Source organism: Penicillium maclennaniae, assembly GCF_028827695.1.
Source record: "Penicillium maclennaniae strain IBT 15551 chromosome Unknown utg000006l:1.0-2513246.0:1.0-2515036.0, whole genome shotgun sequence".
NCBI lineage: Eukaryota > Fungi > Ascomycota > Eurotiomycetes > Eurotiales > Aspergillaceae > Penicillium > Penicillium maclennaniae.
The window spans coordinates 1,932,713-1,957,911 of record NW_026623218.1 but is presented as its reverse complement, the minus strand read 5'-3'; the positions used below and the strand labels follow the sequence as shown (position 1 = coordinate 1,957,911).

Here is a 25,199-nt window from a genome sequence, read left to right as displayed (position 1 = left end):
TAAGAAATATCAAAGTTCATCATGAAAGTGGTCTCGAGTCAAGATCAGGTATACTTGCGGAGCTGGAGGTGAAAGTCAGTCAAGCTGTGGAAATCAAGAGATAATAGGAAAAACTCACGTCGAGCGTTAAGGACTTGCTGCTGTTCTCCACCTGATCACGGTAAATGCCGACAAGGGCTTCACTATTCTGGAATAGACCAGTCTTCAGACTGATGACAATGAATTGCATGCCAGGGGCGGCGTGGTCATGGATGTAATTGGCAATGCGGGCCACATTCGTGTTGTCAAGAGCAGCGTCAACTTCGTCGAGCACGAAGAAGGGTGATGGTTGGTAGGAGTGGATGGCAAATAGCAAGGCGAGCGCTGCCATGGTCTTTTCACCACCAGAAAGATGCTCCATGTCGCGGAATCGCTTCAGAGGAGGCATGGCGTGGTACTTGATACCGTCGAGGTAAGGCTCATCTGAGTCTTCAATATCCAGGTACCTGTGATGTTGTCAGACATACTTCCCGGCTTTAGAAAACCATAGAAACTTACGCTTGTCCACCTAGTGGGTAGTTCGTGCTCCGCGTCAGCTCACGGTAGATCGGACCAATCTGCTCGGAGATATGTGTGAAGGCCTTGTTGAAGAGATCAGAGCGCTTCTTCATCACTTCCTCGAAACCATCCTTGGCCCTGCGAGCTTGTCGGCGAGCATCCTCAAAGTCCTTCTCAGTGCTGCGAAGCTTGTTCTCAACCGTCTCCAAGCGTTCCATGGCTCGGGCATTCGGTGCCATCTTGTCAAGCTCGTTGTTGAGAGTGCGAACCTTCTCGAGCAACTCCTCTTCGAGCTTCTCTTCAGCCGACTCTTTCAGAGAGTCTCCAAGGGACTCGAAGTCGACCTCAATGCCATAGTCCTGAACCACGGGGCCTTCACCGTCCAAATCATCAGCCTCGTCAACATCCATGGCATCCGGATCAGCGGCCTGCACCAGGTCATCGATAGGAAGCTTGTCCAGGGAGTTAGAGTCATCCGTCAATGGAAGGTCAATATCTTCGAGCTTGCATCGTCGTAAAAGAGCGTATCGGCTAGATGAGTTCCGTTGGATTTCGGCTTCGAGTCCGTTAATATCCTTCAAGGCACTTTCAACATGCTTGCTGCGCTTCTGAAGCTCTCGTCGTTGGTCGGCTAAATTCTCAGCTGACTGCACGTAGATCTTTTTCTGCTTCTCGAGATTTTCACGCAAAAGCTCAAGTTCGGCACTAAACTCATCCAACTGATTACGGATTTCCTCTTGCTGACTCTTGAGCTCCTCGATCAAAGTCATGTCACGCTCATATTGAGCCTTCAGGCCATTGATACGATCATCTGTTGCCTGAATGCGTTGCTTCTCAAAGCTGAGCTGGTTCTCAATGCGGCTCTTCTGCGTTGTGAACTCAAGCTTCTTCTGCGCAGCCTCCTCCTGCAAGGACCCCTGCTGTGCTTCGTATTCGCGAATGTTGTCATAGCCGAGGCGCTTGCAAAAGTTGCGGTAAATCTCATCTTCGACAGCACTAACTGAGGCTTGGGAGGCTTCGATGGCCTCATCCATCTCATCCAGGGTCTCCTTCTCTCTCAACGTACTTGGGACGCAAGTCTTGCACCTGGCGCTTGACAAAGTCAAGTTCACTGCCTTTGCTCTCGATGTTCCTTTCAAGAGCTTTCAGCTCGTCGCGTGCATAATTCAACCGTTGCTCGAGACCAACCAACTCGCCCTGAAGGGTCTCTTCTTCAGAGCCACGGCGATGGGCCTTCGGGAGGTTGGCAAGATCGCTCATGAGTTTTTCTTTGAGCTTGTGAAGGTTCTCCACTTCGGAGTCTTCCCAACGCTTCGAGTTATTTTGCTGAGGACCTCGACCACCGGTCATCAGACCGCCCTTGTGAATGACAGTACCATCCAAGGTGACTGCTTTCGCGTCGACATTTCGCTCGTAGCACAGATACTTTGCTGTGGCCAGATCGTCACAAACAATTGAGTTTCCGCAGGCGTAGCTGATGGCACGCGCGACAGAATCATCGTAGTCAACAGTTTCGATGGCAGGACGCATTCCGCGATGCATGCCCTTCAGGTTAGAATTGAAAGCCTTGACCTGGATTGTCTCAAGTGGGATGAAGGTGGCCTGGCCGGCGCGCTGGTCGCGAAGATGCTGAATACACTCCTTGGCGGTCTTTTCATTGTCCACCACGATGGCGTCGAAGTGGCGGCCTAGCACAGTACTCACTGCGTCGGCATACTTCCTCTGCTTGGGTCGGCAGAGGTCACTCACACGGCCCTTCACACCAGGGAAGATGCGCTTCAGAGTTGAGATTAGCTCTTTGGCCCGGATATCTTTTTCAGTTTGCTTCTTTCCATCGTCAGCCTCAAGCAACTTTCGCAAGACGACCTGGAGCTTCTCCTCCCATTCTGTGCGCATCTGCGAAACTTTGAGACGCTCTGATGTCAAGGCGTTTAGTTCTTTCTTCTTGCGGTCAATGTCCTTTGAAGTAGCCTTGATGGTGTCGTTGAGAGCCGACTTTCGGTCGTTCATGTTGGACGCATCGAGCTCAAGGTTCTTCAGCTGCCACTCGGTGGATTCGACTTTGCCCTTTAAGCTGTTTACAGCCTCGGCTTCGGTTTTTCGCTGTCGGCGCAGGTTGTCAAGAGTCAACTGATCAGCAGATGATCGCTTGCTGACCTCCTCACGGAGCTTGTGATACTCTTGCTGATCAGCTTCGCTCAGCTGGCCACCCGTTTTGCTGGTGGTGTTTTTCCATTCGGTTTCCCATTGGCTCTGAGCTTTCTCTACGAGCTTCAAATTTTTGTCGAGTTGCTTGGCGTTATCAGATTGGGCTGAACGCTCTTTGCCGATCTCAGTGATCTTCGTCCCATAGCGCTCAACCTTCCTTTGTGTAATTTCGACCTTCTCATCAATGGGGACCAAGGAGTTGTTGAGTTCCTCAATATCCTTTTCCTTCTTCAAGATGTTTTTCTCGGCTTTCCCGACATCACGACCAACGCGCGCGTGCTCCTTCTTGGCGTCCTCAACGTTGTTTTCGTACTTCTCAACGCCTCGGCGGTATTCCTTGAGCTCGTCCTGGTATTTCTGAATGTCGGCACTGGAAGCATCGATCAGACGCTGGAAGTGGAAGAGCTTCCACAGGATGTGAGTAATGATAGCCTGGTCACGTTCCTCGGCCTTTTTCGCGAAGGTCTCGGCCTCTCGCTTCTGCTCCTGGTATTGCTTGACCTCAGAGTTTATGCCCCGGCGACGATTGAGTTGAACGGTTTGTTGCTCGGCAGCTTCTTCGGCCTCGGCCTTCAGTTTCTCATACTCGGCCTTGTGCTCCAAACTGCCAGAGATTTGTTCAATCAACCTAGTGAGGTCTCGTGGGGACTGCGAAGCAATGGCCTCGACGTCTCCCTGAAACACCAGGAAGTTGCGCGCTCGAATCAAAATGTTTTCCGCCTCCAAAGCCTCGTTGTATTGTTGAGCAGTCACGGTTCGGTTGTTGATGCGATACTCGCTGACACCTTGACTGGTAATCGATCGCCGCCATTGCTGCTCCTCGCCGGCGTCATCTTCGTAAACTGCCATGACCCAGGCGGATTTTGGATCGTTCTTGCCGCCTGCATCTTGTGAAGCATCCAAATCTTCGTCATCTTCCTCTTGGCCCTCTTCTCCGTTGGTGATAGGCTCTCCGTCGACATCGACTTTCGAAGTGCGTAAGACGCGACCGCGGTACACGAGATCGCGAAGGTTCGTAGATCTCAGGTGTGAGGATTTGATTCCTAGAACGAAGGAGATGGCGTCCATCCTGGTACGCTGTTAGTACACAAAGTGAAACAACCAAAGTGAGCTGCGGGATCGCATACGAATTCGATTTGCCAGACCCGTTAGGGCCAATGATTGATGTGAAGTAAGCATCTCCAAACAAGAGGGTGTGGTGGCCCTTGTAAGATTTGAAGTCTGGGTTCAAAGTTAGCGAACGTGCGCGGCACGGTGTCTGCGACAATCCATACTGAAAAGCTCCAGCCGAATAAGTTTGCCCATCTTGTCACGCAGCAGCCTCCTATGGAAGCAACACGCTCAAACAAGCGAACAAGCTGAGACGGACGAGGTGACAAGTCGGGGAATCGAGAAGGCTCGTCGGAGAAAGAGATGGTAGGAGGGGCGCGATATGGGGAACCGCGTCGCGCGCCGGTCGTCACGTGGCTCAACCTTGGAATCAACTCTAGATTCGCTCATCTACACTTTACCTTCATCGAGTCTTTCAAGCCTGTTGTTGGTGACGATATCGATTCTCAATTGATACACGTTCCATTAATCTCCGGATTATCTGCTGTAGTGAGTGGAGTTGTCTATTCAATGCAGAACAAAGGCAATAATTATGGCCATAGTAGACTAGATATCTCCTTCGCTCTCACTTGTCATCTTTTTGCCCGGGAAAAGTGAAATATTGAGCATATACAGCTGTTCTTGAAGGCCATATTCGAGTCGCGGTCCTTGGTCCTATCATATTGTTGGTACAAAGTCTATATATACATTGTTGATACGCCTCCAGCACCCATGTCAATTCCAGCGACGCCTCGTAGACAGGCTTGGGAGCAGAGGGGGGTCACCTATCCCATCTCGGACGCATTAATGATCGGTGAATTTAACAGGGTTACCAAGAGCCAGGAAATCCTCCGTTAAAACGCCATTGGAGTCCACTCGGAAGATGCCTTTGCCATCAATCTCCAAGAGGATGAAGTCTTCCTGGGTGAAAAGCTGACGTACAGACATAAAAGCTCCCCAGCAAACACGGCTCAGCCCCTCAATTGGTGCCTTGAAAACGCTTTTCTGTGGTTGATCCGCTCGTCCAACCTTCATGCTGTCCCTTTGATACCGTGCGGCGCCCTGCGGTGAGACGACAAGTCGACGACGAAAAGAAACCTGCGAGGGTAACACATCAAACGTGCGAGGTTTCATAAAAGGCACTAGGCGCCGGACTTCGAAGCGAAGATAGGTGTGTTGGGAGTGGAAAGCTGTCATCTTGCGGACGATATTATGTGTCCTGCTCAAGGCAACAACACCGAGACCACTCATGATCACGCAAACACCACCCATCATAGCCTTCACCCAAGCGGGTTGGCGCAGCCTGGGGTCTTCATTTGCGACGTAGGTCTCTGCATGATACACAGAAAATGCCATACAGGCTGCGAACAGGCCATATGCACTCAGAACATAGACACGCTTTTTGGGTGCCTTGAATAATAACACTTCTCCCAGTCTTGCCACCTTGATGTTCAATTTACCCAGGTTTCCAGCATCTTTAAAAGGTACTGTGGCACGAATCGAAGGCGTCGCAGGCTGCGGAGAGGGTTGCGCGGAGGCTTGCGCGACAGTTCGAGGCGCACGCTTTGGTTGCTTAGGGGCAGCACAGCGAGGGGAACTCGAAGCAAAAGAACGCCACGGCGATGTAAACTGGTTCTCCAGGCCAAGTCGCACCGGAGCTCCCGAACATCGAGGCCAAAGTGTGCGGAGAACGGGTCTGGCGGACATTATGCAAGGTCTAGTAACGGAGTTAGCGAGGTCATCGAGACCAACAAAACTTGTAAAAAGCCCAATGACAAGGAGAGAACTCACTCAACAAGGGAGCAATCACGCTGTTCTCCTCGGAAAGCGCCGACAGATTGAAAACAGCTGCGGCAGAAAAATGTTCCCGTCCCGGCCGCCGGTGAGCTCCCAACACCCTCAACATCAATCAAGGTGCTCTCTTTCAAACATCAACGCGACCTACCTCAGACGAAACTATTCTAACTAGCGCGGATCGACGCGGTGGTGGGCACTCGGTCGATTGTCTTCGTCTCTGCCGACAAACCAACTCCGGAGAGTTGCGACATATCTTGAACACCTCCGTCCATTCACTCCGACCTCGCCGGAAGCTTCATACAACATAAAAATGGCAGCTAGGATCCCAATTAGCCAGGTTTCGGCCAGGCTCGCCCGCCGCCAGCCCAAGATTTTCAACATCTCCAAGCGTGAGTTCCCCAAGTGTCCAAGATGAGAGTCAAGTTTCCAGCAAATGCCCGCATTATCGGAGCAATGGCTTGAACCGGAAGAGTCTCACGAGAAAAACAGCCTGAAGCTAATCCTGTATTCTTTGAAGGCTTCCAATCTTCCTCCGCTCCCCAGACCCAGAACCCCGCCTATCCGCTCTACCCCTCCGTCGCCCAGCTCCTGCACCAGAAGAACGTCCCCGAATCGGAAGTATCCAAGATTCCGGCCTCAGGACCCAAGGGCCGCCTGCTGAAGGGTGATGTCCTGGCCTACCTTGGCGAGATTGCCGCCGAGTACCCGGCCTCGCAAGCCGCGAACCTCGCCAAGCTCACCTACCTGGACTTGAGCAACATCAAGATCGCCGCGGCACCGGCCCCTAAGCCCGCGCCGGCCGCGGAGAAGGTTGTTGCCAAGCCGCCGGCTATGGCTTCGGTGGCTATCTCCATTTCACTAGCTGAGGTATTGCGCGCGCAGAGCAAGATCGAGCGCGAGACTGGTGTGTCGATCCCTCTGTCTCGCTTCTTGGCTGTGGCTACGGACCTGGCCAACGACGATCTGCCTCGCTCGAAGACCGACCCTCGCTCTGTCGACGAGCTCTTCGATGAGCTCCTCGGTGCCGCGCCTATCAACACAACTCGGGGCGATTACATTCCCGAATTGAACGCCTTCGAGGCTCAGGCTGCGCCCAAGCCGGTGAAGGAGGATATTATCGACTTCCTTACCGCCAAACCCTCCAAGAAGACTACTTCTCCATCTCTGCCACCTTCTGACGGCGTTGCCAGCAACGTCTTTAGTTTGACTGTTCCCAAGGACGATGAGCCGCGCGCCAAGGAGTTCCTGGAACGTATCAAGATTCTCCTGCAGTACGAGCCCGCCAATTTGGTGCTTTAAAACTGCCGTTCTGATGTTATAAATCTCCCCCCCCCCCGAGCATTTCTTTTTGTTCTGATATGTCATATCCACTGCTTTCTGGAGGGTTCAAGGTTCATGTATTTAGTGTAGCATAGATAATTGGATTTTCGCCTTGATTGGCTCTTGCCACCAAACGATGGTATCTTTTGCATGATGTTATCTCCATGGTCAAAATGTCCGTTTCGTTTTTGATGGTATACACCATTCATATTTAGTAGCTGGGGCAAAACAATCTCCAGATCTGTTTCATGCGAGCATATCAAAGGGCAAATCACCGCATTTATAGGCAATTCACAAGCATGATCTATGACGATGATGATCTGTCTACTTTTGCGCTGATGTAATAGCAAGCGTGGCCATAAAATCTATTGTCCCAAGACGTAACATCATTACATGAGTTCCGGCCAGTCTGGACCGCCGCTTGATGAGTTGAGGTTCATTGACTTAATATGACCTATATAATTTCAAGAATGAGAACAATCAGTCCTTCATCTCCAACACTTCTCTGTATCTCTCACCCATGCACGGCGTTAGCAACAACTTCTGAAACTCGTCCAATTCACCTGGAACACGTCCGTTCTCAAAAGCCCGTGAGAAATCCCCATAGAGCACAGTGTTCGATCTCAAGTCATGCGACTCAGAAAGCCACGAAGCACTTGTGGGTAGGTCCCACAGAGCAACACTAGAAGTGAAGGGCAAGATACTCAATGCTCGAATGTTGGAGCAAGTGCCAACCTTCAGCGCCGAGTAGAGCCCGTCAATGAAGAGCGAGAGAATCACAGTTCTACGGATGCTCTCTGTAAAGATCCATTCTTGCCACGTTGGCGTCGAGTCTATATCAGTCGCTCGGACCTGTAATTGCATGGTCAAGGCTTGGAGTGTATCCATGTTCTGTTCCGCTAGCGAGCGCTGTCGAATATCACCATCAAAGAGCTGAATGATGTGAAAGAGAAGCAGTGCCTGCACCGTTGCGAGAAGCTCCTCTAATGTGCTGGACTGATGGTCCTGTTTCACGAGCTTCGCGCACTTATTCTCCAAGATGCGTAATACTATATCCTCAGTTTGTTTGGTCTTGTTGCAGTACGCCGAAGAAACAGTAAGGGCGTCTTGAATGGCATCTGGAAGATATGCATCGTACAAGCGATGATGAATAAAGGGTGTTCTCCGAGAGCTTGAAAACATGCGCGGAAAGGCCATTATACTCCGCAGCGCCTGGTTCAATGACCATCTGTCAATAACAGCGGATTCTGGGTACATTCCTGCGGGAAGTAATGTTGGGACGGTGAAATAAGGGCTCGGGGTCATCCACGACGTGGCAATTTCGGTATGATCGAATAAAGAGTTATCGGGCGGAAACCAGGACAGAAGGTCCTCAAAATTCAAAGATGACGTAGAATCAATTAATTGTATCTTCGAGGGGGTTTGCTGCCGTTGTCGACTAACATAGGTGCATTTCAGTCCATGGGCGAGACAGCGTGAGCACTGCGGAGTTTGGCGGTTGCAACGCCGCTTGCCTCCGGCGCATGCGACACATGACTTTTGCCTAGAGCGTATATTGGACGGTCTGCCAGACATAGTGGAATTATGGCCAAGATCGAAAGTGAGGAGAAGTGTGATGGATGACCCAAAAATCCGCTGAAAGTCCGCAGCCCCACGGCGGAACCCGGGAAGGCTGTCCATTCCTCCATTCACAGGGCAAGGCTTCACTCCACTTAGTGGGCTCTTGCAATTCAGTCATATCACAGTCCATGATGGTGGATGGCTATGGATTTGAATTATTGTTCCATGTATAAAAGCCAATATGTATCTTCGAAAGATACCTGATCACCCATTCCTCTTCCAAAAAATAAAAAAAGACCCGCTTCTTCCACAATGGCCATCACCGAGTTCCTCTTTCCAGCACTAAAGAATGATAAAGCTTCAATCGAGATAATCACACGCATTGCCCCAACATTCCGCAAGAAATTGACACAGCCAAATCCTGGACTTCTCAGTGGGTTCCGAGGATTCATTGTCACCGAAAATGGAAAGGACGTGAAAGCAGACTTCAGGGAGATTGTCATCTTTGGTGAGTCAACAAGTCGTCTCAGGACTGATGAAGATCTGACATGCGGCATCGTTCAGAATGGAACAAGATGGAGTCCTTCCAAAACTTCATCAAATCAGATCAGCTCCAAAATGCCGCTTCAACCATAAAGCATTTGATGACCGGACCACCAACACTACAGGTCTTTGACATGAATGTTGGCCCTACCGACGCAGCTTCATCGCCGATTGTTGAGATAATCCGGACTACCATCTCGAACGCCAACAATGTCGACATCTCTTTGAAAGCTTGGGAGAAACTGTCTGATATCGTGGCCGAACGTAAATCTCCCACTGCATACGGGACTAGCTCTAGTCCAGAGAATGATATTGTTGCTGGGATGATCGGCTGGCAGGGGCTCAAGGTAACATCCTGATTCCATGATGAGTCTTGAAATAATGTGCGAGAGATCTAATCATGAGTAGGAATACTCGGAAGGATCTCAAGAAGAGGGCTTCCTGGAAGCTATGGAGTCCCTCCAGTCCTTGGGAGAGGTCTCTCGAATCCTTGTGGAAGTTGAAGCGATAGAGATCGGTCCTCTTTAGGGCATTTTACCGTTTGTGTTGCTTTTTCTTATCAGGACGAAGTGATGTTCAAGACTATTAAGAACCGAATCTCAACTCAACTTTCAACCCCCATTCCAATTAATTAGTATGAAAGACCGGAAATTGAGAAGAAGTTGGCAACTATTAGTTGAGGTCTTACGCTACCTAATGAAGCTCACACTCGAGTATGGAGCGAGGGATACCGTCAAGGTGGGAGTCTTCCCTTGACAAAGCCACTAGAGGAGTCCGCAGTCTCCGAGATGCATCACATCCGTCATGCCAAAGCCATTAAGCGCACTGTGCGCAAAGCCGGGAATGTAAAAGATCAGGTTGGAATGGATGCGACAGATACCACAGTAATCACTCGCAGTCATTGATCAAGTTGGGGCTTTGATAGGAGGCTATTGATAGGAGATGTAGAGTATCCTTGGCAGTGCTATCATCCCGGCGTATATCCTACCACGCAACGTGTCGTTGATCGCCTGCATACGAGCAGTTTTTTGAGAGTGACGTTTGAGTGCCGAGACCTGTTCAATGACTTGAGCTGCCGCCCTAGCACTTCGATTTTCAATGGTGGGGTTGACCTATTAGATCGGCAACTTGGGGTCTTCCGCATCTACGACTATCCAATCCATTATTGGCGACGCGAACAGTATCCTCTTATCCTCTGTTATCGACGTCTGATGGTAAGAGGTCAATTGGCTATCTCAGGGTCATTGCTATGGTCACGGGTGCAGTATGGGCATCGATTCAGTTGTTCCTTTTCTGGGCCTCGAAGGTGTCGCAGGAGAAACGCAACGAAAAAAAGCCGAGGCAGCACAACACCTGCCGCGACTGCGAGCCGAAGGAGTTGAATTTGGCGGATACTAGACAACAGCAGTTTAAAAAAACATCTAGCGCGAATACGGGGCCGCTATTGATCATTTCGAGGGGACTGTGTAGCGAGCAAAGTCGGGTGCAGATAATCGGGATCCCACGGACAGCCCCACGCGATCGGCGAGTCACCGGCGAGTCTCTTCGGGTTGTACAGGTTTGATGACTTCGCTCAGAGCCCGCTTTTTCTCTTTCTGACACTAGCGTATTCCACGGACATCCTGCGCTTCTTTCGCGCAATCTCTGTGTTTCATCCACTGCTAAGATGGCCCATCCGAACCCCGCGTCGACCCCGGCGCCCCTCTATTTGACCGGCAACAAGGATGGTCTCCGCGATTTCTTGAACAAGTTCGACGTAGGTCTCTCATATCCACAAAGTATCTCACTCCATCAATCGACTAAATGGCTATTTTCTAGGTCTTTTTGTTCGACTGCGACGGTGAGTCCTCTGTGCTCCCTTGATCTCGGCCTTCTCTCCGCTCCTCCGCATTCGACTCGCAAGCTCTCATACAACAATATACTAAGACGGAATCCGCGATTTAGGCGTTCTATGGTCTGGCGACCACATTTTCCCCGGAACAGTCGAGACGCTGGAGTTATTACGCAAGAATGGTGCGCTTTACGCCCGGTCACCGACACACAGACCGGGAAGCTGACTCTTCCTAGGCAAACAAGTGGTATTCGTGACGAACAACAGCACAAAGTCCCGCGCGGACTACTGCAAGAAGCTGCAAAGTCTTGGAATCCCAAGTACAGTGGTTAGTTTATCTCGTCTGAAAAATTAGCTCAAGCACAGAGGCTCACATCTTCTCAGGAAGAGGTCTTTTCATCTTCGTACAGCGCCTCAATATACATTTCGCGCATCCTTGACCTGCCAAAGGATAAGAAAAAGGTTTTCGTGATCGGTGAGACTGGAATTGAACAGGAACTGCGCGCCGAGAATGTTCCCTTTATCGGCGGTACGGACCCGGCATACCGCCGTGACATCCAGCCCCAAGACTACAAGCTCATCGCCGAGGGTGATTCTTCCATGTTGGACTCGGAGGTTGGCGTTGTCCTCGTCGGCCTGGACTTCCACCTGAACTACTTGAAGCTTGCACTAGCCTTTCACTACATTAAGCGTGGCGCAGTGTTTCTCGCTACAAACATCGACTCCACGCTGCCGAACTCGGGCACTTTGTTCCCTGGCGCCGGATCCATGAGCGCACCACTGATTATGATGCTTGGATCGGAGCCTACTTCCCTTGGAAAGCCAAGCCAAGCCATGATGGATGCCATCGAGGGCAAGTTTAGATTCGATCGTAGTCGCGCATGTATGGTCGGGACCGTGTCAACACTGATATTCGCTTTGGATTGGAGGGCAAGCTGGGCGGCACCCTTGGCGTCTTGACCGGTGTCAGCTCTAAGGACGACTTTGTCTCTGGTGCTGTGCGCCCTCATGCTTATTTGGATAAGCTGTCTGACCTATTGGAATCGGGGCTGTGAGGTTTCTACGATTGGACAAAGTACATAATCGGATGATAGAAGTCGATATTGTTTTAGAGGTATCTGGAATTTTTCAAATTCCCCACGAAGCCAATACCCAACACAACTACTCAAGAACAACAGAAAAGGCGGACCTCCTGGGCGATAAGTTCAGGAGCCTCAAGTGGTAGAAGGTGCTTCACGCCTTTCGCAACAGTTGTAGTGACATGGATGCCTTGATTCTCCAGGAATGACACCACCTCAGATTGCACTCTGTCCATTGGCACAACATCCTCCTCGCCCATTATCACACGTACCGTGGGAGGCAGCCACTGAGAGACCTTCCAAGGGGCGCTTTCGATTGCCTGCTTCACAAGTCCAGAAATATCTTCCTTCATAGCATACGAAGGCCAAGCCTTCTTCGCCAGAGAATTCCCAGCCAAGCTGTTACGAACAATCATATCGATGTCAGATTCAGTCAAGTTCGCAGGCTTGGCAAGGACATATTTCACAGTCTCACGAACAGATTCTTCCGACTCGTAGGCAACCTCTTGCTGAGCTTTCATCTCAGGTGGCAGATTCACCGGACTGGGAGGTGCCGGGGCAATGAGAATGAGACCGCGGATCTTCGATAGTAGCCATCCATCTTGAGTCCCAAATTGAGCAGCGAGAGCGACTTTCGCACCCATTGAATGACCGACGAGAATAATTCCATGTTGCAAAAGCTTCTTGTTCTCAGTATCCTTGGAAAGCTCACGCAGACTGAAGATGACGTCTTCTGCCATTTTGATCACGGAATAATTGCCTTCGTAATCATTGACTGGTCCAGTGGACTTGCCCCAGCCTCGGAGATCGAATGTGGCGGTTGGGTAATCTTCGCTGACGCAGTGTCGTGAGTCTGATGATATGAGCTTGTGCCAGGTTGATGAGCTGCCGCCCCAATAATGGAGGAATACAAGGAGGGGCTTTTCTCTCTAGGGGTAAGCCTGTTGTTCCTCTATTCCCTCTGGTGATAAGGACACAGATTTTCGTATCGGGTTTTGGGTTTGAAAGTCCACTCCTCCATGGTTACAGAGATGGCAAGAAAATGATGGGTGTGACGGTCTCAAAGGGGAGAACTAAGATTAGAAGGTAAGAAGAAGTCTTTTGAAGTACTGCGCGATGATTATGTTATAGTGTCTCCCTGCTGAGTCTTGCCCTTTATACTTGTCGTGGATGATTTCGTTGACGACCGTTGGCAAAGGGTCGAAACTCCGCGGACTTTTGTTGAAACTCCGAGGCATCGGTCTCTCTGGATTAGGTCACTGACAGGACATTTAAGCTACGTCGGAGATTCAAATTGATATCTGAGCTTTCATACTAGGTGCTGCGAGCCAAAATAGGACATGTTAAAGTTATCAGCATGCCATTGATACTTTCCCTTAGTGCGCCGCTCACACACATGATTGACGTTCAAGACACTGTCACAGCTATCAGACATGGCGACTACTAGCTCTTAGAGGTAGGTGAAGTGGCCTCTCTATTTTTTTTGCGTCAGATGTCATCGCTAATTTCTGAAATGACAATATTGATGACAACATCGCAGATTCCTAGCCATTCGGGGCCTAATTCGATTTGGGTAAAGCCATGACAGCGGAACTTGCCGTGGTATTTGCCACTCACTGCAGGTTTCCCCGAAGCTTGTCCTTTTCTAGGTATAAACTCTGTATATCAGAACATTCCAAGTTTCTTCTCGCCTGTGGATTTCTCCAGAACACTACGCAAATCTCCTGTGTCTAATTTACTCTATTGTCATTTATCCTTTGACTTTTCCTGCTCAGATACCTTCGAAATTCCAATCTCACTAATGCTCTTTATTGAATCCTGGGCAAATACACTTATCTTCGCTTCTACGAACCTTATTCTCGGCTGTTTGTGGGCTCTTTCACGCATGCACCGGGTCAACCGAACCCCCTTCGGCCCAGTATACCGGGCCGGACCCATTTTTTATAATGGCGGTGTATAGTTGTCCCGCTCCTGGGATCGACTGCCGCCAATAATGTTTTTGATTTGAAGACACATCGACTCCGAGAGATATTGACGGGCTACCATGACTCACTTCACTTTGTAGAAAGCATTGAAGATGGGCGATGCTTCTCTGCCAACTCCGTGGACCCCGCGCAATAGGAGACAAGGGGCTCTTGATGCTCCGTCGCGTCCCACTTTCCAATCCCCCTTGTGAACCCGACAACATGGGTCAATTGATTTTCGTGACGGTCCGAGATTTAAAAAAGCCGAATGTGGGAATCTCAGTCCATTCCGCCAATTGGGGACTGTGATACTATGGTACTGGGTTGCCATCCCGCCAATAACGGGCTCGGAAGGGTATCCTCACTGAGGATTGCCAATCACAAATTAGCGGACTTGTATCTCCGTTCCCTTTAGTACCAAACATTCTCGATCAAATGCTATACAAGACCCAAGGTCCCTCCCACGCCGATGCTTCGAGGTCCCACCTAGCAAGTATTGATCGCACACCAGTATCGACAAGACTATTCGCTCTCCACGAGATTTTTGATCCTTGCGGGAGTTGGGTGGTGCTCTAAACATCCGGATCGGCGGCAGGGAGGGCAAACCTGCTGCGATACACGACCTTGGCGAGATTTCGAACGATAACTGCCAATCGAGCCCACCCAATGGCAATCAATAGTTGATCGAACAAGCAAGCTGATGCAAATAAAGTCGCCTCGGGGTTGTTGCTGGTCCGAAGTCTCCGTGTAGTAGAGAAAAGCAGCTCTGCCATTCCGAGAGCGGCAATTGTGGAGAAAAGCAGAAGCTATGGCCGAGAGATGAGCAAAACGCCTCACGCGAGCACATGCACGAGATTCCTCCAATCCCAAAGAAACCAACCTTGAATGCTAACACAACCCGCGCTGGTCCCTTACCTTGTGTCATGTATATTCTACGGTTCACTTTGCATCTCCACGTCCCCTCCCCGAGCGAGCCCTCCAAAGCCGGTAGAAGGGCACGATCGGATGGGCTGCCGGCCAATCCCAAGCGTTTCGCTTGTGAGTAGTTGGCAATTGACGTCGATCCGGTCGGCAGAGAGGAGCGAGAGCGGAGAGAGGCGCGCAAGATTGGGTAATCGGATGGCTTTATTTTGTCTTCACCTCTTAGGGCTCGGATCCCCACCCGTCTGCATTCTGCAAATACGGGGCTGTCATTGGCGGCATCTCAAACCGAAGCCAAAGGTGTCACACTGGAAAAGGCACACCTCTTTTGCAATGATAGCTCTGTACCCTAGTAGTCTAGTTATTATTCTCTCTGTGTCAACTACTGCTCTCATGACCAGCAAAAAACAAAAACACTCGTACAATTCGCCGGGCGAGGGTGCTGCGAATGATTCTGCAAAGCAATCAGGGCCGCATAGTGCCCCTGCAACTCCCAGGCGGCCTTCTGGCACGGATATCCCAAGAGGGGGCAAAACATCCAATTCTACACCCGCGTTGGGGGATGCAAAATTTGCCAATGCCAAAGCCTCCAATGCCAAAGTTGCGATTCCCCGCCAGCCGCCGGGGAACAACACCCAGCGCTACAACCGGCGGGTTCCGCGAGCTTGTGAGTCGTGTAGACAGCGCAAAACAAAATGCAGTGGTGACACCCCGGTTTGTCGACAATGTCGAGAACTGAGAGTGACCTGTCACTATCCTGTCGGTTGGCGGGAAAAAATGAAAAGGTGGGTGTTTTTGGAAGGTTTCCCATCAGTACTGAGGCTCTAGAAAATGAACACCATGGACTGACCGGGTCTACTGGAGCCCTACAGGGAGGTTGACCGGCTCACTGCTGAGGTGCAAGATTATGAAAACTTTCTGGACGATCTGCGGAATTCGGCCGAGTCTCGCACGACGGACTGGATCAAGGTTTTGCTAGACAAGGTTGGTGGAATTGAAATTTGCTGCAATGTCCTAGGACTAACCGGTTCATCCCAAGCATGAATTGAAGGGAGAAAGTGCCTTTGATAATGCGCGCTCCTATCGCTCCACACCTCAGAATGAGATGGAACCAGATGAAACGTCTCCGCTCTCATCAATTGGATCACTGGACGCCATTGACCGAGTAGACGAGGATCACAATCGATCAGAACACACTCGGGCCACGGGCTACATGGGCAAAAGCTCGGAAATCACCTGGATGCAACGGCTAAAGAGAGAGGCCGAACAGCGTGCCCGTGGAAAGTGTGGCACTTTAGAATCCGAAGGCGATGAAGACGACGAAACAAAGGATAGGTTCTCACTCAGCGCCTTGAACTATCACCTTGACGACCTCAGCATATCCGTGCCCGAACCAATACAGAAGTATACCATGCCGCCGCGACATTTAGCGGACCGGCTCTTTGACGACTACTTAAAAACCGTCCATCCTTTTTTCCCCATTATCAGCAGATCACTGTTCTGCGCACAGTATCAAACCTTTTTTGACAACTCCGCTCGATCTAACTCCGTCAGACCTGGCGAAAAATGGCTCGCCATTTTGAATGTCATTTTCGCTATCGCTGCAAAGCACGCCCACCTCATGAACTCTCCATGGCGAGGAGCCGCGAACGACCATCTGATGTACCTAGCTCGTGCTAGACTGCTCAGTATGAACACCGAGGTCCTGTTCGCGCACCCCGACCTCCAACAAGTCCAAGTGGAAGGCTTAATTGCATTTTACCTCCTTGCCTCGGACCAAATCAACAGGTTCGCACCAGAACCTTTCTCTTCTTGTGCTGCATCGGCCCTAATCAATTGTACAGGGCCTGGAGAATATCAGCGTTGGCAGTGCGTTCAGCAATCACCCTCGGTATCAACCTGAAGAACAATAGTTTGAAAACCCCCAACATCTCTAAAGAAGCTCGGTATAAAGTTTGGTGGTGCATATACTCCTTTGAACATATGTTAGGCATTATGACCGGTCGAGCGATTTCTACCATGGATGGAGGCTACGCGACCCCGTTGCCCTTACCATACGAAGAGGATCAGCTCCAAGAAGATCCGGCCGCGCTCGAAATTCTGAACGACCCAACTTTGAGAGATGAACAGATCAACAACGTGATGGCGAGCTCACTTATCCGACAAACTCTCGGCAGAGACCGATCCCATCCGAAGGACCAATCATGGGTCAAAAGCCTACCAATCAACTTCGGCGTTTGCTATCTATACAACTGCGACTTGACGGTTATTGCCCAGGAGATCATCAACAAGATCTATTCGACCAACTGCGTCATGTTACCGTGGTCGGAAATTGAAAGCCGAATCGATGAAGCGAAGTCTCGAATCGATTTCTGGCGGTCCAGTCTTCCCACGGGGCTCGATTTCACCCAAAAGAAGACAGACGACAGCCACGACCAGCTACGCTGTAAACTGGCTCTGGGCTTTCACTACTACAGCGTCCGAATCACTCTCGGCCGCCCGTGCCTCTGTCGGCGAGATGCACGTCAAAATGGAACCTTGCCTACATTCAGTCACACGATGGCAGTCGTCACTTTACAGTCAGCGTGCGGTATGATCGACCTGATCCCCGATGAGCCGAATGTTCTCCAACTCTACGACATCTGCCCCTGGTGGTGTATCTTGCGCCAATTGATGCAAGCTGCGATAGTTCTTCTCCTCGAGCTGTCATTCGGAAGTGTTCACATGCCAGAGGAGGAGGACAACTTCGTCCGACTGGCGAAAAAATGCATCCGCTGGTTCTACGCCATGCCTGAACACAGCTCCCGCCGTGCATGGCAACTCTGCGACTCCAGCTTCCGCAAACTCGCCAGTGGCATGAAATACGCCGTCGATGACATCCCCTCCCATCCCTACCAGCAAGATCCTAACTCTTCTGTGACCACTTCCCATCTCCCTTTTCATCCTCCTCTCACCCCGTCATCCCGCGAATACTTCACATTGCCCCCGGAAGAAATCTCCATCTTCGGCTCGCGCCCGGTCCCCGAAGCGGACCTGTGGACAAGCTATTTCAACCTTCCCACTCCCGACCTAATGTCCACATTCCAAAGACCTGTCGAGATGGCCGATTCATATTTCCCATATGACCCACTCAGTGAGGAATTCATTCGATCGCTATTCCCGTCTACTGACGAGGATCATCGGGAACCGAATTGATCCAATCCTGCCCCACCCCCACTCCCCCTCTCTACCAGGAGACGACGAAAGGAACGAACACGACTATCCTTTCCTTTGATCTCTTATTCCATATGCTTCGATCATTCACACGGTGTTCCTTCCCCATCAGCGTTTCTTCTATAAAAGTTACTTTAGATCACATTCCATCATAGCGCCTTGGCATATCTTTGCATGAAACGCATTTGCATCGGTCGTCTCGGGTTGACATTATCTAGATGGCTGTAGGCGTGGGTGCCGCAACATCAATTTTCATTCGATAGTATGCTTCGACTTGAGTGAACTGAAAAGTAGAAGGTTTGCTTTCGTGGTTCTTAAGAAAAGCCATTTCAAGATGGTACTGTCGATTGTAAAATAAACGCTAAGAATTCATCCTAGACAGAGCCCTCTGTTACTTCGACAAGTCTAAAGCGGGGTCTTCCTCTAGGAAAAGCTTGAGCTTCCAAAGCGACAGCATCGCTTTTATACTCGAAGGATCCTCAGGTCTGAAGAACAGCGCCCCCTGCTGATAATGCGCAGCTCCGGTCTGACGAAGAGCATCCAAATCCGACTCAGCCAAAAGTTTCGAAAGATCAAACACGGGAATCTTTTTCTGCGTCTGCGGGTGCACCACCTCGTTCACATTCCCATTCTCAACTGCCCCCGAACGTTGAAGAATAATCATTGCACCACATTCCGCTCTCTCAATCGGTCTCAACCGCGCCAGCGCATCCACCATTCCAGCATCCGAGGATTCCTGAACATCAAGAGCACTCCATACTCCATCCTCACCTCCAAGCCCCCACTTCTGTCTCACAGCCTCCAACTTCCTCGCAACATCACGCCGCATATGCATAAGCACATATTCCGGCATATCCTTCATCCACACCATATTTTTCTCCTCTTTCGCATTAATCGGGCCATGAGGATGTTTCCACCGATACGGCACCATCTTCGCAACAGCCGGTTTCTTCCCCGCGCTTCTGGCGAAAATCGGTGCTACAACGCGCAGGAAGGAAAGTCTATCAACCATTCGTAGGAAGAGCGTACGACCTAGTTTCTCATTTCGAACTGGTGTGATGCTTGATTCGTGTTCGCCTGTTGACGTATTGGGGTCTGGTTTCCGCACAGGTGTTGAATCGCGTGCTAGTGATTCCTGAAGAAGGCCCACAGGTAGCATATAATTGAGCCCTGAGGTGGGATTTTTCAGTAGACCCCATTGTCCTAAGAGGTCGCGTGGGATCCTCGCGCCTGTGAGGGTGCACATGCGTGGTGGTGATGCAAGTGCGACGGCCCAGGGGTTTTTGGACAACGGTTCGAGGTCTGCTTTGGTCGGAGGTCTTTTGTGCTGCTTTTCGGGTCCAGTGCGCATGTCCGTGACTAGAGGCGATTGAGGTAGTCGTTGTGATGGTGGAATATGTGTCTCGGTATCGGGTTTGGTTTCCGCAGCTTCATGGCGTGGAGAGGTTGAAATGGGGCGGCGAGCGACGCGCGACTGATGAGATGTAGCAAGAAGCTGGCGAAAGGTGCGAAGTCGCCATGTTGCGAATGATAAGCGATGGCTGGCGCACTCCATTTGGGTTTGAGGATGCAAGAAATGGTGAGTTGCGCTTTTCTAATGCCAAGTTACCGCGAATATTGCGCCAATCAGATGTTGCCATTTGCGGAGTGGTTTTGGAGAGCTCAAAGCAGTTTTAGGGCATATGAAATTCCCAGATATGAAGATCTTGAGGAGTTCACAATCGAATCATACTTGGGAATCTCCATATCGTCAATCCCATAGTCAAGGTCGAAGTGTCGCTCAATTGAAACCTATATCATCAATTGTTATCGGAGTCACAAAGGCTCGTATCTTAGCGCGAATAGAGTTATCGATAGCTCCGCTCCGCATCTCTCACCGTCCTTCACCACACCAGTCGCAGCCGTCAAGATGCGCCCGACATTATCTATCTCTCGCCTGGGACGATCATTAGCCCGACCATCAGTCTCTACCGTCCGACCTATCACAGCTATTCCGCGATCCTTCTCAAGCTGTGCGCCCTCGTTCGACCGCGCGCCTCCGCGGGGATGGACACCCACGCCCTTTGTGACAGAGACCGTGGTATGTCAATCTCTTGTAACCTGCACAACCTGACACCGGTACTGACAAGCTCTAGGGCGGTGGCTGGCACACCTGTATGTAGCTTCAACAACCCCAACGAGATCCCCTCCACTGAAGGATCTAGCTAACAGTCTTTGCGCCCCCGAACAGATGATATCTTCTCTCGACTTTTAAAGGTACAAACTATACTTGCAAATACTCCTTCAAACAAAAACTCATATCAAATAGGAACGCATCATCTGCCTCAATGGCGAAGTCGACGAGTCCATGTCCGCCTCCATCGTCGCCCAGCTCCTCTTCCTCGAAGCAGATAATCCCCAGAAACCAATCCACCTCTACATCAACTCGCCCGGTGGCTCCGTAACAGCAGGTACCGATCCCACCACCCCGTGTCCAGCCAATACCTAACCAAATTTGCCAGGCCTCGCAATCTACGACACAATGACCTACATCGCCTCCCCAGTCAGCACAATCTGCGTCGGTCAAGCCGCCTCAATGGGCTCCCTCCTCCTCTGCGGCGGCGAACCCGGCAAACGCTACTGTCTCCCCCACTCCTCAATCATGATTCACCAACCTTCGGGCGGATACTTCGGCCAAGCGACTGACATTGCCATCCACGCGAAAGAGATCCTGCGCGTGCGCCACCAGCTTAACCAGATCTATCAGCGTCATTTGACGGGGAAGAAGACAATGACATTGGACGAGATTGAGAAGCTGATGGAGCGGGATTACTTCATGGGCGCGCAGGAGGCGTTGGAGATCGGTCTTGTTGATGAGATTTTGGATCGTAGGGTAAAGGGTAAGGAGGATGGTGGTGTCGGTGAGGGGAAGCCGCCTGTTGTCTAAACTTTACAGGGCTACCGATCGTTTGCATTAATATCATGACTACATCCATACGAGATTGCAAACCATGTTCGATGACCAGATAATAATCTCGGTGACCAGCATCAGAGTACTGCCTATAGCTTCCAATGTCCTCAAAATACATTGTAATGACATTGGTCATCGGTCCACTCGAACGATACGTCCATCGGTCCCAACTTGTAGTCCGAATCGTTGCCGAAGGAACGTCGCTGTCTCGGGCGTAGGCACATAACCCGTCGTCGGTCGTCGCGGCGTCGTCGAGTACTTCCATTGATCGCGTATCGTACTGAAGAAACCCATTTCCAGGATCGTGGCCTGTCCGGACGAATACGAGTCTAATGGGTGGCCTCCGCGCGGTGTTTGTGCAGAGCTGCTTTCGCCGGGATCAGCTAGGAGTGTCGTTCGCTCGTTATTTAGATCCTCGTCGATCTCAGCGACCGGTGATGCTTCGGGGGTGATAATTGAGTTCGTGATCTCAGTTTCTCGTATGACGCCTCGTTCCTCTGCGTCATGGTCCTGTTGTTCGGAGGACGGTTCCGTACGTGTATTCGTCTCGGGCTCTGTACCTGTAGTGGTGGATGATGTAGGCGTTGTGCCTGCTGTCTTGACCCGCTCGATGATCAAGGCTAGCATGACGAAATCAACCAGAAATATCAATAGGTCGAATAAGAGAAGTCTTAATACGAGTACTGGTTTTTGACCAATGAAGTCGATGAATAATCCGCCGTGGAGATAACCGCGCGTGCTCTCGCCGGCTTCGGGTCGGATGAAGAAGGCGTGGAAGGTCATGCAGAAGAGGTTGCTGGCTATGATGGCGCCGACGAAGGGTTGATTTCGCGTCGGGTCGAATGGCGGTGCTTTCGGTGTGAAGAATATCAGTTCCACTATGGCGCGCACGGCAAATAGAACCAAAGAGCAGCTATACGGCAGAGCTAGGTGTCAGCTAGTGAGCTCTTTCGACACGGGTGGGCAGATGCGGGCTGGTGAATAGCGGGGAAGGAGTCAACCTACTCCATGTAATACAACGCTGAAAGTTGACAGTAAATCAAAATGTCCAGATCGCGTAGCAGTCGGTCAATAAAGGCGATCTTTGCAGAGGACTGGAGTTTCCTCACGCGGCTGTTGCTGCTGGGTGCGGACGAGCCTGGCTGCGCATCGTCGAGGACAATGCCAGACACGTCAGCGATGTACTCCGCATCTCGAAAGGCATCGACGTCGGTCATAGAGGGTCATGGGGGGCATGGACGAGCGAAATGGTCGTCCAGGCTCCAGATCAATGGGGTCGGGGAGATGATAAGCTGTGGAGTTAAAGGAGATGCGGGATCATCTCGGGCCGACCACGTGCATATACCTCGAGCTCTTTTTGACGTTAATCTACTTTACGAGCTGTGTGGATTGTGAGATAATACATGATTTTGTTATTTCTTTTTCTACCAGAATATTTCAGTCTATCTGCATGACGATGTCTAGTCCACGAAGATGGTCTTCGACAGCTCGGAGTAGTGTTGGAAGAAGCCAGTGAAGAGACGGGTAGCATAATCAACATCATAGGTACCGCCGGTCTCACGACAACTGTGCATGCTCAGTTGGGGATTACCCAGATCCAGGGTACGGGCACCCAAGAGCCGCGGACAGCATCGGGCCAATGGTGCTACCACAGCTAGAGTCGTTGCGGACGACGAACAGCTGCAGGGGAATGGGGTTACCGCTCTCCTTCGTCGCCTTCTGTGCAACTTCCTGGAGAAGCACAATACCAGGAGAGTTAGTGGCATAGCGAGCGTTAGCATTGATCTTAATCACAGGGCCCTTGTTCATCTGGGGCTTGTGATCGGCTTCATACTTGGCAGCGTAGTTGGGGTTGACGGAGTGGGCCATATCTGCCGACACCAGGAAGGAAGTGGAGAGAGTCTGCTCGTAGGCAGTAGCCAAGTCGACATCGGCTGCAGAATTTGAAGGGAGTACTGACAAGCGACGAATGATAGCCGGGAGAGCGTTGGAGTCCGCACCTTGAGCGGTGCGGCTGCCAATCTCCTCGTGGTCGAAAAGGGCAATCAAACGGATAGCATCCTCGTTGTCCAGCGCTGACTTGTCAGCCACGGAGTTGATCAGGCCAACTATGGCACAGAAGGAGCAGTTGAGGTTGTCCAGGCGGGGGAGAAAATGAACTCCTCGCTCATGCCGCCAAGGCAGGACTTCTGCGTATCGAAAAGGATCATCTCGAAGTCAAGGACATCCTCCGGCTTGACTCCGGCCTCAGCCGCAATCATCTCCACAAAGTAAGGGTGGTGACGCTCAGACGCTGACTTCAACGGGGAGAATGCCTCCTCGCCCTCGGCGGGCTTGGAGTCAGCAGGGCGGTTGAGCTCGGCCTCCGCCAGGCCAGCAATGGGGGAAGAGTTGGGTCTCCTTGTTAAAGGAGAAGGTCTCCTGGCGGTCCAGGTGAATGGCCAGAGTGGGAATGCGAAGAACTGCAAAGTTAGCTCAAAATTCAATTCTGTGTAAGATTGAACATACTGGGACGGTCGACCTTGACCAGCTTCTGAACGATAGAGCCATCAGCGGCACGAGTCATCACACGACCAGCAACACCTAGGTCACGATCGAACCCTGATAGTGTCAGAGTTAGAGATCAGATGCTTCGAGTAATTGTTTAATCATTCGAGGTAGACATACAAGTGTGCCAGATGCCACCGCCGTAGGTCTCGACGCCGACCTGGACGAAGCCCTCGCCACTCTTCTTACTCACGGGCTTAACCCTCAAGACAGGCGAGTCGGTGTGAGCACCAATCATGGAGATTGAGTTTCCGGGCTAAAAATTGTCAGTGAATTTACTGCCTTTGGCTGAGATTATACATACCGTCCATTTCTTTCCAATGGCAAAAGCCACAAGAGTGGTGGTATTGCGGGTTAGGTAGTACTTGCCACCGGGCTTGCAAGTAGAGGCCCAAGAATCCCGTTCCTATATGCAGAATGAGTGCCGATCGAAAATTGTGGGGGAAGCTCTGGGTACCTTGATTTCCAGGAAGCCGGCATCGTTCAGCAGTTTCTTGGCAGATTTGACGGCATGGAAGGCTAGACCTTGGTCAGCATAGGTTCCACACCAGTTTCATCATAGAGCATACGAGTAGGGGAGTCATTGACAAAGGACAAGAAGTCCACGGCCGGTTGCTTGGAAGCCATGGTAGAGTAACGATGGAATTGAAAGACAGATCGCAGCGACAGACGTGGGGGCATAGTCCAGTGCGGAGAAGTGGAAGTGAAAGGGTTTTTCCGTTTTGGCGGTGACTGTCACTTCGCCTTTGAGAATGGGGGCGCACTACGAAAGCAACGAGCTGCAAGATAAGGGACTATGGGGCCCCAGAAGCTATCTCTGATAATCCATTACGGAACAATATTGACGCCGGTCTCTTCTATATTTTTTGGCTGAAATGATTGGCAGAGATGGGTTGCTATGGCCCAAGCTCTGCGCGTCCCCGGCGCGTGGATGAGCGCGCCCTTCGCGTCAGATCCCTCTGATTTTCCCCCCACTCAGGTATTCTAAGTGACTGAATCGACGGTTTAGTGCCCGAGTTTACTTCCCTCTAGGCCTGAGTCGCGTTATCAAAACAAGCCTGAGACTAAGACTTAGACTGAGACTAATCAAAATCATAACAAATGCCACATGGTCAGTCCGTTCCGGGGATCCTGATCTCGACTGAATTGGTATCATGCAATGTTCATGCCGAGTACTGAAAGTGATAGGCTCTTCGCGAGAGACGAGTTCTATAGATCCAGTGATGGACGGTCGGATCGTAGATATTAAGTGCAAAAGTGGATGAACTGGATTCCACAGTGAGTCCCAATCGGGGATAGCGCAACCGACGCGTGACCTCAGGTCGAGAGGGATGGCTCGCCCTTGGTACACCTTTCTTCAGCATTCTCCGTCGCTGATTTGAATGCCAGTTTCTTTGTTTCGCTGAAACACTTGGGTGTCTTGTCCGCACTTTGTGAAGTGTCGTAGATCACCTTTGTGTCGAAGCGCCAAACATCGGTGGCTGGATCATCACAAACCCGCCAAACCCTGATAGAAGAAAGGACAACACCCATCTCTCTCTTCCGACCGTCTGCATCTGCGCTTCGATCTCGACTTCGACCTTTTATCTTTCTCGCATGCCCGTCCCGGTCGACTTTTTGATCAAGCGCAATTTGCATCT

At 50.9% G+C, this 25,199-nt stretch overlaps 12 protein-coding genes across 12 annotated transcripts; 5 read left to right on the top strand and 7 right to left on the bottom strand.

Annotated features, from left to right (window-relative positions):
• Positions 1 to 44: 44 nt before the first annotated feature.
• N7477_007008 (cohesin subunit SMC1) lies at positions 45 to 4,050 on the bottom strand (the record flags this gene model as incomplete). Its single annotated transcript, XM_056968671.1, has 6 exons — positions 45 to 62; positions 119 to 485; positions 538 to 1,533; positions 1,604 to 3,814; positions 3,873 to 3,966; positions 4,020 to 4,050. The coding sequence occupies 6 exons, from the start codon at positions 4,048 to 4,050 to the stop codon at positions 45 to 47; spliced, it is 3,717 nt and encodes a 1,238-aa protein (XP_056821467.1).
• Positions 4,051 to 4,638: 588 nt separating this feature from the next.
• Positions 4,639 to 5,541, bottom strand: N7477_007007 (uncharacterized protein; the record flags this gene model as incomplete). Its single annotated transcript, XM_056968670.1, has 1 exon — positions 4,639 to 5,541. The coding sequence occupies one exon, from the start codon at positions 5,539 to 5,541 to the stop codon at positions 4,639 to 4,641; it is 903 nt and encodes a 300-aa protein (XP_056821466.1).
• A 400-nt stretch (positions 5,542 to 5,941) lies between these two features.
• On the top strand, positions 5,942 to 6,930 carry pdx1 (uncharacterized protein; the record flags this gene model as incomplete). The annotated part of the gene is made up of 2 exons (XM_056968669.1): positions 5,942 to 6,020; positions 6,149 to 6,930. 2 exons carry the CDS (start codon positions 5,942 to 5,944, stop codon positions 6,928 to 6,930), a joined length of 861 nt encoding a protein of 286 aa, XP_056821465.1.
• A 501-nt stretch (positions 6,931 to 7,431) lies between these two features.
• N7477_007005 (uncharacterized protein) lies at positions 7,432 to 8,208 on the bottom strand (the record flags this gene model as incomplete). Its single annotated transcript, XM_056968668.1, has 1 exon — positions 7,432 to 8,208. The coding sequence occupies one exon, from the start codon at positions 8,206 to 8,208 to the stop codon at positions 7,432 to 7,434; it is 777 nt and encodes a 258-aa protein (XP_056821464.1).
• A 615-nt stretch (positions 8,209 to 8,823) lies between these two features.
• N7477_007004 (antibiotic biosynthesis monooxygenase family protein) lies at positions 8,824 to 9,582 on the top strand (the record flags this gene model as incomplete). The annotated part of the gene is made up of 3 exons (XM_056968667.1): positions 8,824 to 9,019; positions 9,076 to 9,401; positions 9,463 to 9,582. 3 exons carry the CDS (start codon positions 8,824 to 8,826, stop codon positions 9,580 to 9,582), a joined length of 642 nt encoding a protein of 213 aa, XP_056821463.1.
• Positions 9,583 to 10,720: 1,138 nt separating this feature from the next.
• Positions 10,721 to 11,940, top strand: N7477_007003 (uncharacterized protein; the record flags this gene model as incomplete). Its single annotated transcript, XM_056968666.1, has 6 exons — positions 10,721 to 10,810; positions 10,873 to 10,894; positions 10,999 to 11,067; positions 11,122 to 11,213; positions 11,270 to 11,782; positions 11,815 to 11,940. The coding sequence occupies 6 exons, from the start codon at positions 10,721 to 10,723 to the stop codon at positions 11,938 to 11,940; spliced, it is 912 nt and encodes a 303-aa protein (XP_056821462.1).
• Positions 11,941 to 12,050: 110 nt separating this feature from the next.
• On the bottom strand, positions 12,051 to 12,704 carry N7477_007002 (uncharacterized protein; the record flags this gene model as incomplete). Its single annotated transcript, XM_056968665.1, has 1 exon — positions 12,051 to 12,704. One exon carries the CDS (start codon positions 12,702 to 12,704, stop codon positions 12,051 to 12,053), a length of 654 nt encoding a protein of 217 aa, XP_056821461.1.
• Positions 12,705 to 15,242: 2,538 nt separating this feature from the next.
• Positions 15,243 to 18,044, top strand: N7477_007001 (Zn(II)2Cys6 transcription factor; the record flags this gene model as incomplete). Its single annotated transcript, XM_056968664.1, has 4 exons — positions 15,243 to 15,634; positions 15,722 to 15,833; positions 15,889 to 16,537; positions 16,720 to 18,044. 4 exons carry the CDS (start codon positions 15,243 to 15,245, stop codon positions 18,042 to 18,044), a joined length of 2,478 nt encoding a protein of 825 aa, XP_056821460.1.
• A 409-nt stretch (positions 18,045 to 18,453) lies between these two features.
• N7477_007000 (uncharacterized protein) lies at positions 18,454 to 19,617 on the bottom strand (the record flags this gene model as incomplete). Its single annotated transcript, XM_056968663.1, has 1 exon — positions 18,454 to 19,617. One exon carries the CDS (start codon positions 19,615 to 19,617, stop codon positions 18,454 to 18,456), a length of 1,164 nt encoding a protein of 387 aa, XP_056821459.1.
• A 354-nt stretch (positions 19,618 to 19,971) lies between these two features.
• On the top strand, positions 19,972 to 20,988 carry N7477_006999 (ATP-dependent Clp protease proteolytic subunit; the record flags this gene model as incomplete). Its single annotated transcript, XM_056968662.1, has 5 exons — positions 19,972 to 20,142; positions 20,198 to 20,216; positions 20,293 to 20,318; positions 20,371 to 20,512; positions 20,564 to 20,988. 5 exons carry the CDS (start codon positions 19,972 to 19,974, stop codon positions 20,986 to 20,988), a joined length of 783 nt encoding a protein of 260 aa, XP_056821458.1.
• A 156-nt stretch (positions 20,989 to 21,144) lies between these two features.
• On the bottom strand, positions 21,145 to 22,229 carry N7477_006998 (DSC4 family protein; the record flags this gene model as incomplete). The annotated part of the gene is made up of 2 exons (XM_056968661.1): positions 21,145 to 21,925; positions 22,018 to 22,229. The coding sequence occupies 2 exons, from the start codon at positions 22,227 to 22,229 to the stop codon at positions 21,145 to 21,147; spliced, it is 993 nt and encodes a 330-aa protein (XP_056821457.1).
• A 243-nt stretch (positions 22,230 to 22,472) lies between these two features.
• On the bottom strand, positions 22,473 to 24,186 carry N7477_006997 (M18 family aminopeptidase; the record flags this gene model as incomplete). Its single annotated transcript, XM_056968660.1, has 8 exons — positions 22,473 to 22,578; positions 22,625 to 23,091; positions 23,130 to 23,474; positions 23,534 to 23,613; positions 23,680 to 23,815; positions 23,864 to 23,965; positions 24,017 to 24,078; positions 24,129 to 24,186. The coding sequence occupies 8 exons, from the start codon at positions 24,184 to 24,186 to the stop codon at positions 22,473 to 22,475; spliced, it is 1,356 nt and encodes a 451-aa protein (XP_056821456.1).
• Between the last annotated feature and the right edge of the window lie 1,013 nt (positions 24,187 to 25,199).